Genomic DNA, 12,065 nt, shown 5'->3' with positions numbered 1-12,065 from the left:
ATATAATGCATTATTGAAAAAGACTAAAGGAGGTAAGGAAATATATCATGAAGCCAAAATAATTAGTGGCCATAATTTCAGAAAGTAAAGGGGCATATGGTAGGCAGGGATCTGTCCATTTCAAATTAAATGTATTATGTATAGCATCCAATGTCCATCAAGTTTGGAGGTGAGAAAGGAAGATAAGCTAGAAAGAGAAAAATGAGTCGAATGGACACAAATTGTGTTGGAGTCCAGATCCACAAGGTTCCCCTTTCCCTCCATCTCATCAGGCTTGTATCACTCTGTCTTTGACCATAAAGATGCTAAGCCACAACAAATTGAGAAAAGGCATATATCTAGTACTCAACGTTAAACTTCGCAGCTTGTAAAGAAGTAGTTTTTAGAGGTACTTGTTTTCTTGCGTGCTTCAAAGAGCAACTTAAGTTTCAAGCATTTGCTTAATTCATGGCTTTATATATATACACGCATTTGTATATGGATGTCTCATGTCTGTGTGTACATGGGTGTCCCTGCTTTAACATATATACGTACCTTGGCTTATTTTCATCGTTTATGACTAGGTTGTTTGGTGTCCTCGTGCTGGAAACGCGCGGTCGCCATGAATATGTTTTGGCTTCTGGGAGTGATTTTCTGCTATGGGCTTTTCATTGGCACTGGTACCGGTGTCCGTGTTTCTACAAGTCCAAATGTTGTTAACATTGGCGCAATTTTGTCTTTCAATTCTTCCATTGGGAAAGTTGCAAAAGTTGCAATAGAAGCTGCAGTCGAAGATGTGAATTCAAATCCAGCAGTTCTAAAAGGAACTAAACTGAAACTTGCCACGCAGGATACAAAACAATCTAGCGGGTTTCTGGGAATCATCGAAGGTACATCCTCTCTGAAACATCTCTTGTTTGTTCCCTCACAATTTTCTCATTGCTTCCTTTAGACAAGTCATAGAATATCATACATATTATATTATACTTTTCATTGTTCTTTCACAGCTTTGCGCTTTATGGAGAATGATACAGTGGCCATAGTTGGTCCCCAACAATCAGTTATGGCCCATATAATTTCACATATTGCGAATGAGCTCCAAGTCCCTCTATTATCCTTCGCAGCAACAGACCCCACCTTGAATTCACTTCAGTTCCCTTACTTTGTTAGAACAACGCAAAGTGACATATTTCAGATGGCTGCTGTAGCAGAAATCATAAGCTATTACGAATGGCGAGATGTAATAGCTATCTATATTGATGATGATCATGGGAGAAATGGAGTAGCAGCATTAGGTGACAAGCTCGCCGAGAAACGTTGTAAAATCTCATACAGAGCACCTTTAAGCCCCAAAGTAGGTCGGAATGAAATCTCTGATACACTGCTTAAGGTGGCGTTGATGGAGTCGCGGGTTATTATCCTCCACATTTATGCTACCTGGGGTCTAGACGTAGTTGATGTGGCACAAAACATGGGGATGATGGAAAGTGGATATGTGTGGATAGCTACTGATTGGCTCTCTACTGTACTTGACACAGAATCTTCCCTCCCTCCAACGGCAATGGATGGTATTCAAGGGGTTCTTACCTTACGTATGCACACTCCGGATTCAGAACTGAAAAGGAAATTTGTTTCGAGATGGAGCAACTTGACAGGCGGGGTTTTCGGACTAAATACTTATGGTCTGTATGCCTACGACACTGTTTGGCTTCTTGCTCATGCACTCGACGCATTTTTAAATCAAGGGGGGAATATTTCATTTTCAAATGATCCGAGATTAACCGAGTTCCATGGAGAGAACTTGCATTTTGATAGTATGAGCATCTTTGATGGAGGGAACATGTTGCTTACTAGCATTCTAAAGGTGAATATAAGTGGTGTAAGTGGCCCAATCAAGTTCACTTCAGATGGGAATCTCATTGGTACTGCATATGAAGTCATCAATGTCATTGGCACTACTGGGATGAGGAGAATTGGTTATTGGTCCAATTCTTCCGGCTTGTCAACTGTGCCTCCGGAAGAGCTCAACGCAAAATTAAATCATTCCCGTTCAAATCATCTATATGGGGTCATCTGGCCGGGACAAACAACTGTAAAGCCTCGTGGGTGGGTATTCTCAAGCAACGGAAAGCAATTGCGGGTTGGAGTCCCAGTCCGAATTAGTTTTCGTGAATTTGCTACTCGAGTAGAGGGCTCCGATGTTTTTCATGGTTATTGCATTGATGTATTTAATGCTGCACTTGCATTATTACCATATGCGGTCCCGTATAAGTTCATTCCATTTGGAGATGGACATAGAGTTGTCGTATACGATAATCTTCTACAGATGATCACAACGAATGTAAGTTAATGTGATTTAGGGGTGTTTTTAGTTTTTAGTTGAAAAAATGTTTTAATTCGATATAAAAGTGAAAACAGTTTTTGCCCTGTACGTGTTTTGAGCCGTTTGTTGTATTTCTGGTGGGTTGTTTGATGTTTGATAATGTCTTTCTACCAACTTAACTATGTAACATACTTTGTACTCCTGAGTACTCACTGGTTTTCCTCTTCCATGTAGGAATTTGATGCTGTGGTTGGTGACATTACAATTACCACCAATCGGACAAAGATTGTGGATTTCACGCAGCCATATATTGAGTCTGGGCTTGTCGTAGTGGCCCCAGTTCAAAAGCTCAACTCTAGTGCTTGGGCGTTTTTGAGACCATTTACTCCAATGATGTGGTTTGTCACTGGTTTATTTTTTCTTGCTGTGGGAGTAGTTGTTTGGATTTTGGAGCGCAGAACAAATGATGATTTTCAGGGCCCCCCTAGAAAACAGGTTGCCACCATCGTTTGGTGAGTCCCTAATAATTATTCTACTTTCTTAGTAATAAGCCGTCCCCTAATTGCCAATTTGGTGCCTTACTTTGCAGGTTTAGCTTTTCAACTTTGTTCACTGCTCATAGTAAGTAAAATGCACAGGCTTCTTAATTAGCTATTTCCCACCGGCACAAAAAGTCTTATATGCAGCTCCTTTCCTGTTTTATGTAGGAGAAAAGATTGACAGCGCTCTCGGTCGCTTAGTGCTTCTAATATGGCTTTTTGTAGTTCTAATACTCAACTCCAGTTACATTGCAAGTCTGACCTCAATCCTCACGGTCGAACAACTTTCTTACTCTGTCAAAGGGATTGAAAGTTTAATCATAAGCGACGATCCCATTGGTTACCAACGTGGTTCGTTTACTGAAAACTATTTAATGGAGGAGCTCAACATACAGAAGTCCAGGCTTGTTCCTCTTGACTCGGCAGAAGAGTTTGAGAAAGCCTTGAACGATGGCCCCAACAAGGGTGGTGTTGCTGCAGTGGTTGACAAGCGAGCATACATGGAGCTCTTCCTCTCCAGTAGATGTGAATTCGGTATAGTTGGTCAAGAGTTCACCAAAATGGGATGGGGTTTTGTAAGTATATCGTATGAACCAAACATGTCAATTAATCTCCAATTTTACTTCTTTTTCATAACTCCGTGAACAAGGCCTGTTTTATTTTCTAATTGATTAGGCTTTTCCACGGGAGTCACTCCTCGCACTTGACATGTCAACTGCCATCTTAAAGCTATCAGAGAATGGAGAATTACAAAAGATTCATGACAAGTGGCTTTCAAGACAAGCTTGCAGCTCAGAAGGTGCAAAGCAAGAAGTAGACCGCCTTCCGCTTAAAAGTTTTTGGGGGCTCTTTTTACTGTGTGGCGTAGCTTGCTTTGTTGCTCTCCTTTTGTATGTTGTGAAGATGGTTCACCAATACATGAGGCATTCTGGCCGGAGCTCGCAATCATTTCTCTCTTTTGTTAAAGAAAAAGAAAACCATGTTCATAAAATGGAAGAGCCAGAAAATAGCAGAGACAATAGAAAGCGAAGAAAGAAGGTAACTAATCATTGGATTAATCATTGTTAAATAAACAAATAGCAATAAGGATCCAATAATAAATTTAGAGTGCTACGTCAATATTATTAGACAATTGCATCTAGCATTACTCTTCTCTTAATTGTAATAATATTTGTAACAAATGTAGAAATGTGATGTAGACCGAAGCATATATATTTAGGAAAGGTCGACTAGTTGATATGTTTCGATCTGGTCTCTCCTTCGAGGCAATTACTTGGCCCGTTTGATAAAAAGTTCTGTTGTTTGTTTTGTTTGTTTGAATAGCCCAAAAAAGAGATTAATGTGTAAGATTTTAGAACTAAATATTTCTCTCCATGAATATTATGGGATCAATGTATTGATATTTATAACAACTACACAACCATTGAACTTCTACTACAATTATGAATTGTTATAACTATTCACCTTCTATCTCCCTATACATTTTCTAACGTTTTATATTTAATGTATGGTGAGATCTCTTCAACTGTCTAATTATTATTATCTTCAGTTATTTGAATGACTCTTCATTGTTTTCATTGAGATGCTTGTTATTACTGATGTGAGTTGTATCTTTAACAATGTGATATAAAGATGAAAGAATTTTTGAATTTTTTTTTTTGTAATAAAAATGAAGAAACTTATTTGGTAATGAAAAAAAAAAAAAGAGTTAATTTTTTTCTAAAAAACAACGAAAAAAATATAGTATGATGAAAGAGACTACATTACAAAGCTTTAATTTTTATATAGCTTGGACGGTTATGAATTAAGCATTAATTTCATTAAAAACATTAACTTCATTGCTTGGGTTGCATCATATTTTATAAATTATGGGGGTAAACAAATGGCTGGAGGAAATTTAGGCCGCCCATTAGATAAACAAAACTGTTATTTGATACTTTTCACATGTATTTTTTTAATTAAATCTATTAAAAATGCATATAAAAATTATATATTAATTCAATGAACAGGATAGAAATTTGGAGAGAAGTCTATCCCTTATTAATTAGCAACTTCTCTCACAGGGAGTTTGGATTGAGAGAAGAATCGTAATTCTTTCTCGGGTTATTTTCAAAACCCACCCATCCGGAAATGCTCCGAATTCAGGCAAAATTCAGGACTGAATTTTGCTGCTTCGATGACTGGGGCCCACGCGTGAGACAATCTGTCTCCAAAGTCAAACAAAAACACGTGGGTCCCACATTTAATTAATAGAAATAATCAAAAATTAAATCAAACAAAAAATAATTAAAATTGAAAACAAAAAAAAGAAGGCCACCCTAGTCACAGTTGTTAGTGCCTGATTCAACTTCTCTGACGCTGGTGAAGCCCTCTCGGGCTCCTGGGTTCACCATGGCCACCACCACTGGGTCTACCGGGAACGCCCAGTTCGCCGTGGCTGATGGTGGGGTTTTGAGGAGTGTGGTGGTGTGTTTGAGTTCATTGCTGTGAAAGGATCGATCGGAGGAAAGCGAAGAGGGTGATGAGGAATCTAACGGTGGCGATGAGGGCTTGTGGTCTCTAGGTGAAGAACGGGTGGTGGGTGAGGGCGGTGCGTCTGAGATGGTGTGCTTTTCTTGCGCTTGTTCTTCTTCTGGTTTTTGTTATTTTCTTACATATGGTGTGTGATTTTCTCATTCTTCTATATGTGTTTGTCTATTTCTTGGTCTGAGTTTAGATGCATAGTTTGGAAGAGAAGGGATGAAGGAGCGCTTGGCAGTTTTCGTTTTTAACTCAACGTCTGAACGGAAGAGCTTGGCCACCTAGAAACGTGTGGGTCCCACTCTTTAAATAATTAAATAATATTTTTTAATAATTAATAAATATTATTTCAATCATTATTAATATTAATATTTAATAACACCAATCATTACACACAACTTTTCATACAATCTAATCATTTTTTACTATTAAAAAACACTTTTTTCAATCTCAAAAATTCAACACCCAAACACAATTTCAAAAAAAATTTAAATTCTCTTTGCCCGAAATTCATAAAAAGAACAAAATTTTAATTCTGATTAATCTGCTTACCCAACTCATACCTCGCATTCGGATAACTACATCCGCCAGAAATTCCCAATTCTGAAATAGCACCGAAGTTTCTGTTCCTATAGCATTTCTCATTATTTCCTTCATCATAATTTGGCTTCTCTCCTGCTCTTCTCCTCCATCTCACTTGGGAGATCCACCTCCCCCAATAGTTTCCACCCCACATCGGAGTTCCCTCCCCGCAAGAATTTTGCAACTCGTGAAAGTTTCACCTCCCGCTAGAGTTCCGGCACCCATGGGAGTTCCCCCTCCCGCCAGAGTTCCACCTCCCTTGGGAGCTCTACCTCCCACCAGAGTTCCACCTCCCATGAAAGTTTCACCTCATACCAGAGTTCTCCCTCGAATTGGAGTATTATTAGTAACGCGGGCTCTAACGAACAGTATTATCGGAGTTGAGAGTAATTTTAAGTACTTCATTTTCATTTCCCATTTATATTGTTGGTGCCAGCCATCCTTAATTTATTTATTTTTATTTTTATTTTTTATTTTTTATTTTAAGGAGAAAATGTACAATCAGTTTCTGTGGTTGGCTTGAATTACAAATCGCTCTCAGTCATCGCATCAAAGTCAATTAAGAAGTCCCATGAGCTAGAGGTGGCCTTGCGCCACTTCCGGCCACCCTCATTGGTTGGGAGTGGCTGCCGGTTCCCCTAAAGCCTCTTTCATTTTTTTAAAAACAGTATTTAGTTTTAAATATTTATATTTTTTAATTAAGAGTGACACATGTCGTCTTTTTTTTTTTATTATTTTGCTCAAAAGTGGCACCTAGCGGAATCCGTCAAACAAAATTTGACTCCAATGACTAAACTGTTTATTTGGCATACCCCAAGGACCTCTGAATTCACTATGAAGAAAATTTTTATATTTTTAGTGTTTTATAAATTAAAATCTAAAAAATTAATAAAGAAAAACAAATTTCTCTCTGTGCAGGCTAGCTCTAGCGTCCCAAAAATAGTAGACTATGGCAGTGAAATCTTGTAACGCTCCGCTTTTACAAAAAGCATAAGTGAAAATTTTTCAATTTCCACGTGACATTACTAAGTCATCAGAGTTATAAATATTGGCATCGGAATATATTTTTCTTTCTTTATAATGACACATTAGAGCTGACTGAATAACCTTAATATAAAAATAATAACCTTTTGTTCTGATATAATAATTAAATCCAAAATAATAACATATGTGCCTCATACAACACTTAATAAATACATAATTACTGCTTTCTCCAAATAATGATTATATGCTAAAAGCCTCCTCCTTAACCTGCTTCCTTTATACCTGCAAAAACTCGCATGTGATTGTGGTTAACACCACAATCTCATCCTATGGTCGAGTGAATCAACGGTCCTCAACCATAGCGATACACTGATTTATTTAACCATATGCAACGCAATCAAATGATTACAGTTATATCCATATACATTTAATTACATTCATTTATCTGCTTTAACTCTTTATTTACTTAAGTCATATACTTGCTTATTGGTTCTTAGGGCCTTGTGCCCCGACTGTGAGCCTTGTGCTCGCCAGCCTGCTACGGAGCCTTGTGCTCCCACTGTGAGCCTCGTGCCCGCCAGCTTATCATCTTTATGGAGCCTTGTGCTCCCTCTGTGGATCTTGTGCCCGCCAGCTTATTATCATTAATCCTTCAACCTTTGGTTTATCCGTCGGCCTTATCATTGAATTGATGCCTTGGTACCTAAACTGCGGTTTACCCATTGGTCTAGTAAATTGCTTGACGCCTTGATATGTAAACCTCAGTTCATCCGTTGGTCTCTGTATTCATTAATAGATGGGCTTAATAATTATATTCTAGGTAATAATAATGGTGTTATCGAAATAAATTAAGCTTAAGGTAAAATAATAGAAAGAGTAATAATTATTATAGTGTGGTTTAAATAAATATATGGTCAAATATTAATTCTAAAATGATAGAAATCATATAAAATGGGGTCTTAATGTAATTTACATAAGTTGGGGCATTTAAATAAAATGTAATCCTCTTTGCCACGTGTCAGCATTTGGTTGGCTATGAGAAGATAACACTATCTTCTCCCAACCATTCACACATGGACACATGTCCCACTCACCCTCTCTCTTCCTTTTCTCTTCCTTTTTCCTTTCTTTTCTTTTCTTTTCTTTTTCTCTCCCTTTTTCAGTGGACACTAGCAGCCCCCTTCTCCTTCTCTTTTCCTTTTTCCTTTCTTTCCTCTCTCCTCTCCCTCTCACGCACAACCCAGCCCCTTCCCCCTCTTCCTTCTTCCTCTCTTCGTCTCTCTCTCACACTCACGCACACACATGGACCTGAGAGAGAGAGTGTTGAGCCGAAAATGGAGGGTGAGCACTGGAGAACACAAGGTTGAGAGGGAGAGCCCGAGAATGAAAGAGAAGAAGAAGAAGAGAGAATCCGGCCTGGGCTTTAAGAGGTAAAATCTTTAGCTTCCCTTTGTAATTTTCGTGTTACCTATTATGTGTTAAGCACAAAAATCATGTGGATCATTAGGGATTTTCCTAGATTCAAATTTTAGGTTAAAATGAGAAGAAGGTTTCGGTTTTGAGAGTTTGTAGGTGATTTTTGAGTTGAATTGTGGGGGGATTCTACTTAGGTCCGTAAACGGGTATGGATTTTATGGGATTTGATTTAGATGATATTCTAGGGTTTGTTGTGCTTGGGTTGATGGAAACGATTGGGGCTTCTTTGATGGCTGATTTGTGGCTTGTTGCTGTGGATGGCCGAATGGGTCATTGCATAATTGATTTTCATTGGATTTTTGATTTATTGTTAGTTGCTAAATTTGAGGGTATTGAGGTGAAATCTGAAATTGGGAATAGGTTCTGAAATTGGGGATGTTTATGGTTGATGATTTTCAGAATTGGGTTAAGTTTGGGAAGAAATTTGATGGACTTATCAAAAAGAAATTTGATGGATTGTATGGGTTTCTTTTGTTAATTGTATTGTACCATTTCAAGATGATTCTTGGTGGATTAATATTAGTTACATTCCCTTGAATTTTCTGTTGTGTAAATAGCCAAATGTGAATAGAAGCTAAGTTGGGATTGTGCTTGTATGTTGATGGATTGCCATGGATATGGAAGGTTTAATTTTTGAAGGGTTGTTTATGGGCTTTGATCGTGTCAAATTCGTTGTTAGATTGTTGAAGTTTGATTTTGTATTGTGGCTTCTCGATTTTTGTATTGGATGAAAAGGGGGTCTTTGGTGCTTGATTTGGAGAAGATGGGATGAAGTTTTGGAGTAATTTTAGTAGAGAAATCTGAATTGGTTCTAAACAATTTTTGGGTATTTGATTTGTAATGATGGATGGGTGATAGAGAATGTAGTTTTGGTTATGTTTGCTTGTTAGAAATTGTTAGTTATGTTGCCTATAGAAGAGATTGAGTTTATTTGTGTTGGGTTGATATGAAGCCTAATGGATATTGCTATGTGATTTTGTAGAAAATCTTAGTGTGTCCCCACTTAAAAATAAGGAATTTATTGGGTATTTAGGATGGAGTGTTATGTAGTTATTAATGGATTATTAGTGATTATTATTATGATATTCTAGTGGATGGGATGTGGGCATCCATTTGAGAAATGAGTTGAACCTTAATATGTAAAGGGAGTTAATTTTGATATTTAAGAATAAATTGTTAATGGTTGGTTGGTTGTTAGAGAGTTTGAAATTAATGAAATTAGACCCTTTTTGTGTAAATAGCGGATACAGTTAAAATAGAGAATAGGTCATCGTGATGTCTAAAGGGATATGTAATGCAAAGGAAATAGTTAAAAGAAAGAATAAAATGGTAAAGTGTAATAAGTGGTATGAATAGATCCACATAAATAGCAAATTAAGCTCAAAGATAATCCTTAGCTTTGATATTTATGTATATGTCTCAAGCTTTAATAAATAAATATATTGCAATACGTGATTGTAACTTAAGCTAACATGTGTTACAAAATTGGAATGCTATGAGATTAAAGTCCTAAATCTAAACTACCTAAGTGGTTAGTAATAGTAATGTAATGCAACAATAATGAATGAGCTAATAAAATAATAAACACACTTGTGTTAATAAGCGTGATATAATATGAACTTAAACTTAAATGTGAACATAATAATAGCTTAGGATACTTAACTAGATTTAGACATCGGGAATGCAACGTGTGAGCACGAGGGTAGTTTATGTGTCATGGAGTGTAGAGTTCCATAGCGTAGTATCATGCTATAAGTATTTGCCGGATCGTGTCATCATTTGGAGACTTCAATGGGTCCTTCAATGTAGAGTTGGAGTCGTGAGTCCAATACAGCCAAGTGAGTATTCTACTCACTAAGAAAAGATATTTTACGTATTTTATAGAAATGCAAATGATATATGATTTTCTTACTGAACCGACAATATGTTAACATGTATGTTTTGGATGTTTTAAGTAGTTTCAATTATGTTGAAATATCAATGATGTTATGAAATGATGCATGAATGAAAGGTTTTGAATTGATTTAAAGTATCTGAAAGTGTGTTGCAGTTGGGATTTAATTATGCAAAGAAGAATGATAAAATTTCATGTTGATTGGTTCATGGTATTTGAAAAAAGAGCATGATTTGCAAAGAATAGGAATATAGAGTTAGAAAGCATGGTTTGCAAAGAATAGGAGTATAGAGTTTGAATTGTAAAGCATAAAGCATGAACACATAATAATAATGACGAGAGCGTGAGGCTCATAATAACGAAGAGAGCGCGAGGCTCATAATAACGAAGAGAGCCTGAGACTCATAATAATGAAGAGAGCGTGAGGCTCATAATAACGAAGAGAGCGTAAGGCTCATAATAATGGAAGAGAGCGTGAGGCTCATAATAACGAAAAGAGCGTGAGGCTCATAACAATGAAGAGAGCGTGAGGCTCACAATGAACAAAAAGACTATCATGAGCATGCATAGCATTGTTTAAATTGTGTGGTGTTTTCATGATGAGTATATTGCAGTTTTGCTAGACGTATTAGTATGCATAAGAGTCTCGATAGAAAAAGAACTTAAGTATATTGGTATCGAATGGTTGCATGATTTAAATGCCATTGTTTTCTAAGTCTCACTGCATCAAAAAGTATTATCGTAGGTGAGGTCGTACGTGTTGTTTCTACAACAGAACTTCTACGTATAATCTTAGCTGCCAAGTATGTTTAAATGTTTTCTATTAGCCGGTGTGTGCTATATCAGCTATGGAGGTTTTCAAACAAAAGTTTATAAAATTGGTGGCTGTTATAGTGTACGCATGACTAGAAGAGAAAAGTTGGTTATTTGCGAAAACTCAGTGAATAGTATACCTCTGAGGTCTTAGTGTATTTGTTTATGCTAAGGCGGTGGGCTCATAATTCCACCTATACGGATGTGGCAAACCCCCACAACCGTATAGATGATGTTCTTTTGGCTTCAGGTATTCCGGTCGTAGTTGATGGTATTGTAGAAATATACTTGGAATATTATGACTGAAGCTCGCTGCGACGGCTGTAATTGTCAGACCATGGGTTGTCCACTATTTTATGGGTTTGTTTATGGCTCTTGACGCTTGTGTCACTTAATCTTTGTTAAGTCATTTCTATGATGTATTTATTATGAGGAAAGACTTAAATAGATAGATGTAATATGGCTCTTTGTTTATGATTATTTATAATAGAGGTTTATGTTATGATTTCCGCTATTTAGGTTTATGTTTTCCGCTGCATCGATGGATAGATGTTATACTCTGATTATCAGGTACATATTATGGAGTATGTACATATGTTGGCTTTGCGACATATCATCGTGCTACTGTGAAGATCCGTTTATATTTTAAGGGATTAATGTTTATGAAACGTTTTATAAAAAAAAAAAAAAGGGTTGTCACATGGGCTCCTACGAGCGGTATTATTGGAAGAGAGAGTAATTTTAAATACTCCATTTTCATTTCCCTTTTCTATTATTGGTGACAGTCGTCCTTAATTTTTTATTTATTTATTTATTATTTTTAGGAAAAAATGTAAAATCAATCTTTGTGGTTGGCTTGAATTGCAAATCGCTCACAGTCATCGTATCAACGTGAATTCAGAGGTCCTGTGGGCTGGGGGTGGTCGCGCGCCACCTGTAGCCACCCCTATTGGCT

The 12,065-nt window shown here is 37.0% G+C and overlaps 1 protein-coding gene and 1 long non-coding RNA gene across 2 annotated transcripts; both read left to right on the top strand.

The window, feature by feature from the left end:
- The first annotated feature begins 176 nt into the window (after nt 1-176).
- LOC133852758 (glutamate receptor 3.6-like) lies at nt 177-4,281 on the top strand. Its single transcript, XM_062289505.1, has 7 exons — nt 177-388; nt 564-869; nt 987-2,320; nt 2,537-2,814; nt 2,892-2,923; nt 3,010-3,416; nt 3,517-4,281. The coding sequence occupies exons 2-7, from the start codon at nt 602-604 to the stop codon at nt 3,907-3,909; spliced, it is 2,712 nt and encodes a 903-aa protein (XP_062145489.1). The 5' UTR covers nt 177-388; nt 564-601; the 3' UTR covers nt 3,910-4,281.
- A 3,747-nt stretch (nt 4,282-8,028) lies between these two features.
- Nucleotides 8,029-11,612, top strand: LOC133851006 (uncharacterized). Its single transcript, XR_009895724.1, has 2 exons — nt 8,029-8,357; nt 11,340-11,612. It is a non-coding gene; the product is annotated as an uncharacterized LOC133851006 (long non-coding RNA).
- The last annotated feature ends 453 nt before the right edge of the window (nt 11,613-12,065 follow it).

Source organism: Alnus glutinosa, chromosome 12 (assembly GCF_958979055.1).
Source record: "Alnus glutinosa chromosome 12, dhAlnGlut1.1, whole genome shotgun sequence".
Classification (NCBI taxonomy): domain Eukaryota; kingdom Viridiplantae; phylum Streptophyta; class Magnoliopsida; order Fagales; family Betulaceae; genus Alnus; species Alnus glutinosa.
This window is presented reverse-complemented; position numbering and strand designations above follow the sequence as displayed.

What these genes read in the sequence shown, in the direction of transcription:
- LOC133852758 (XM_062289505.1), top strand. Translation starts at nt 602, where the DNA reads ATGAATATGTTTTGGCTTCTGGGAGTGATTTTCTGCTATGGGCTTTTC. An exon ending in GTTTCTGGGAATCATCGAAG is followed by an intron (nt 870 to 986) that starts GTACATCCTCTC and finishes GTTCTTTCACAG; the next exon opens with CTTTGCGCTTTATGGAGAAT. An exon ending in CAGGTTGCCACCATCGTTTG is followed by an intron (nt 2,815 to 2,891) that starts GTGAGTCCCTAA and finishes CTTACTTTGCAG; the next exon opens with GTTTAGCTTTTCAACTTTGT.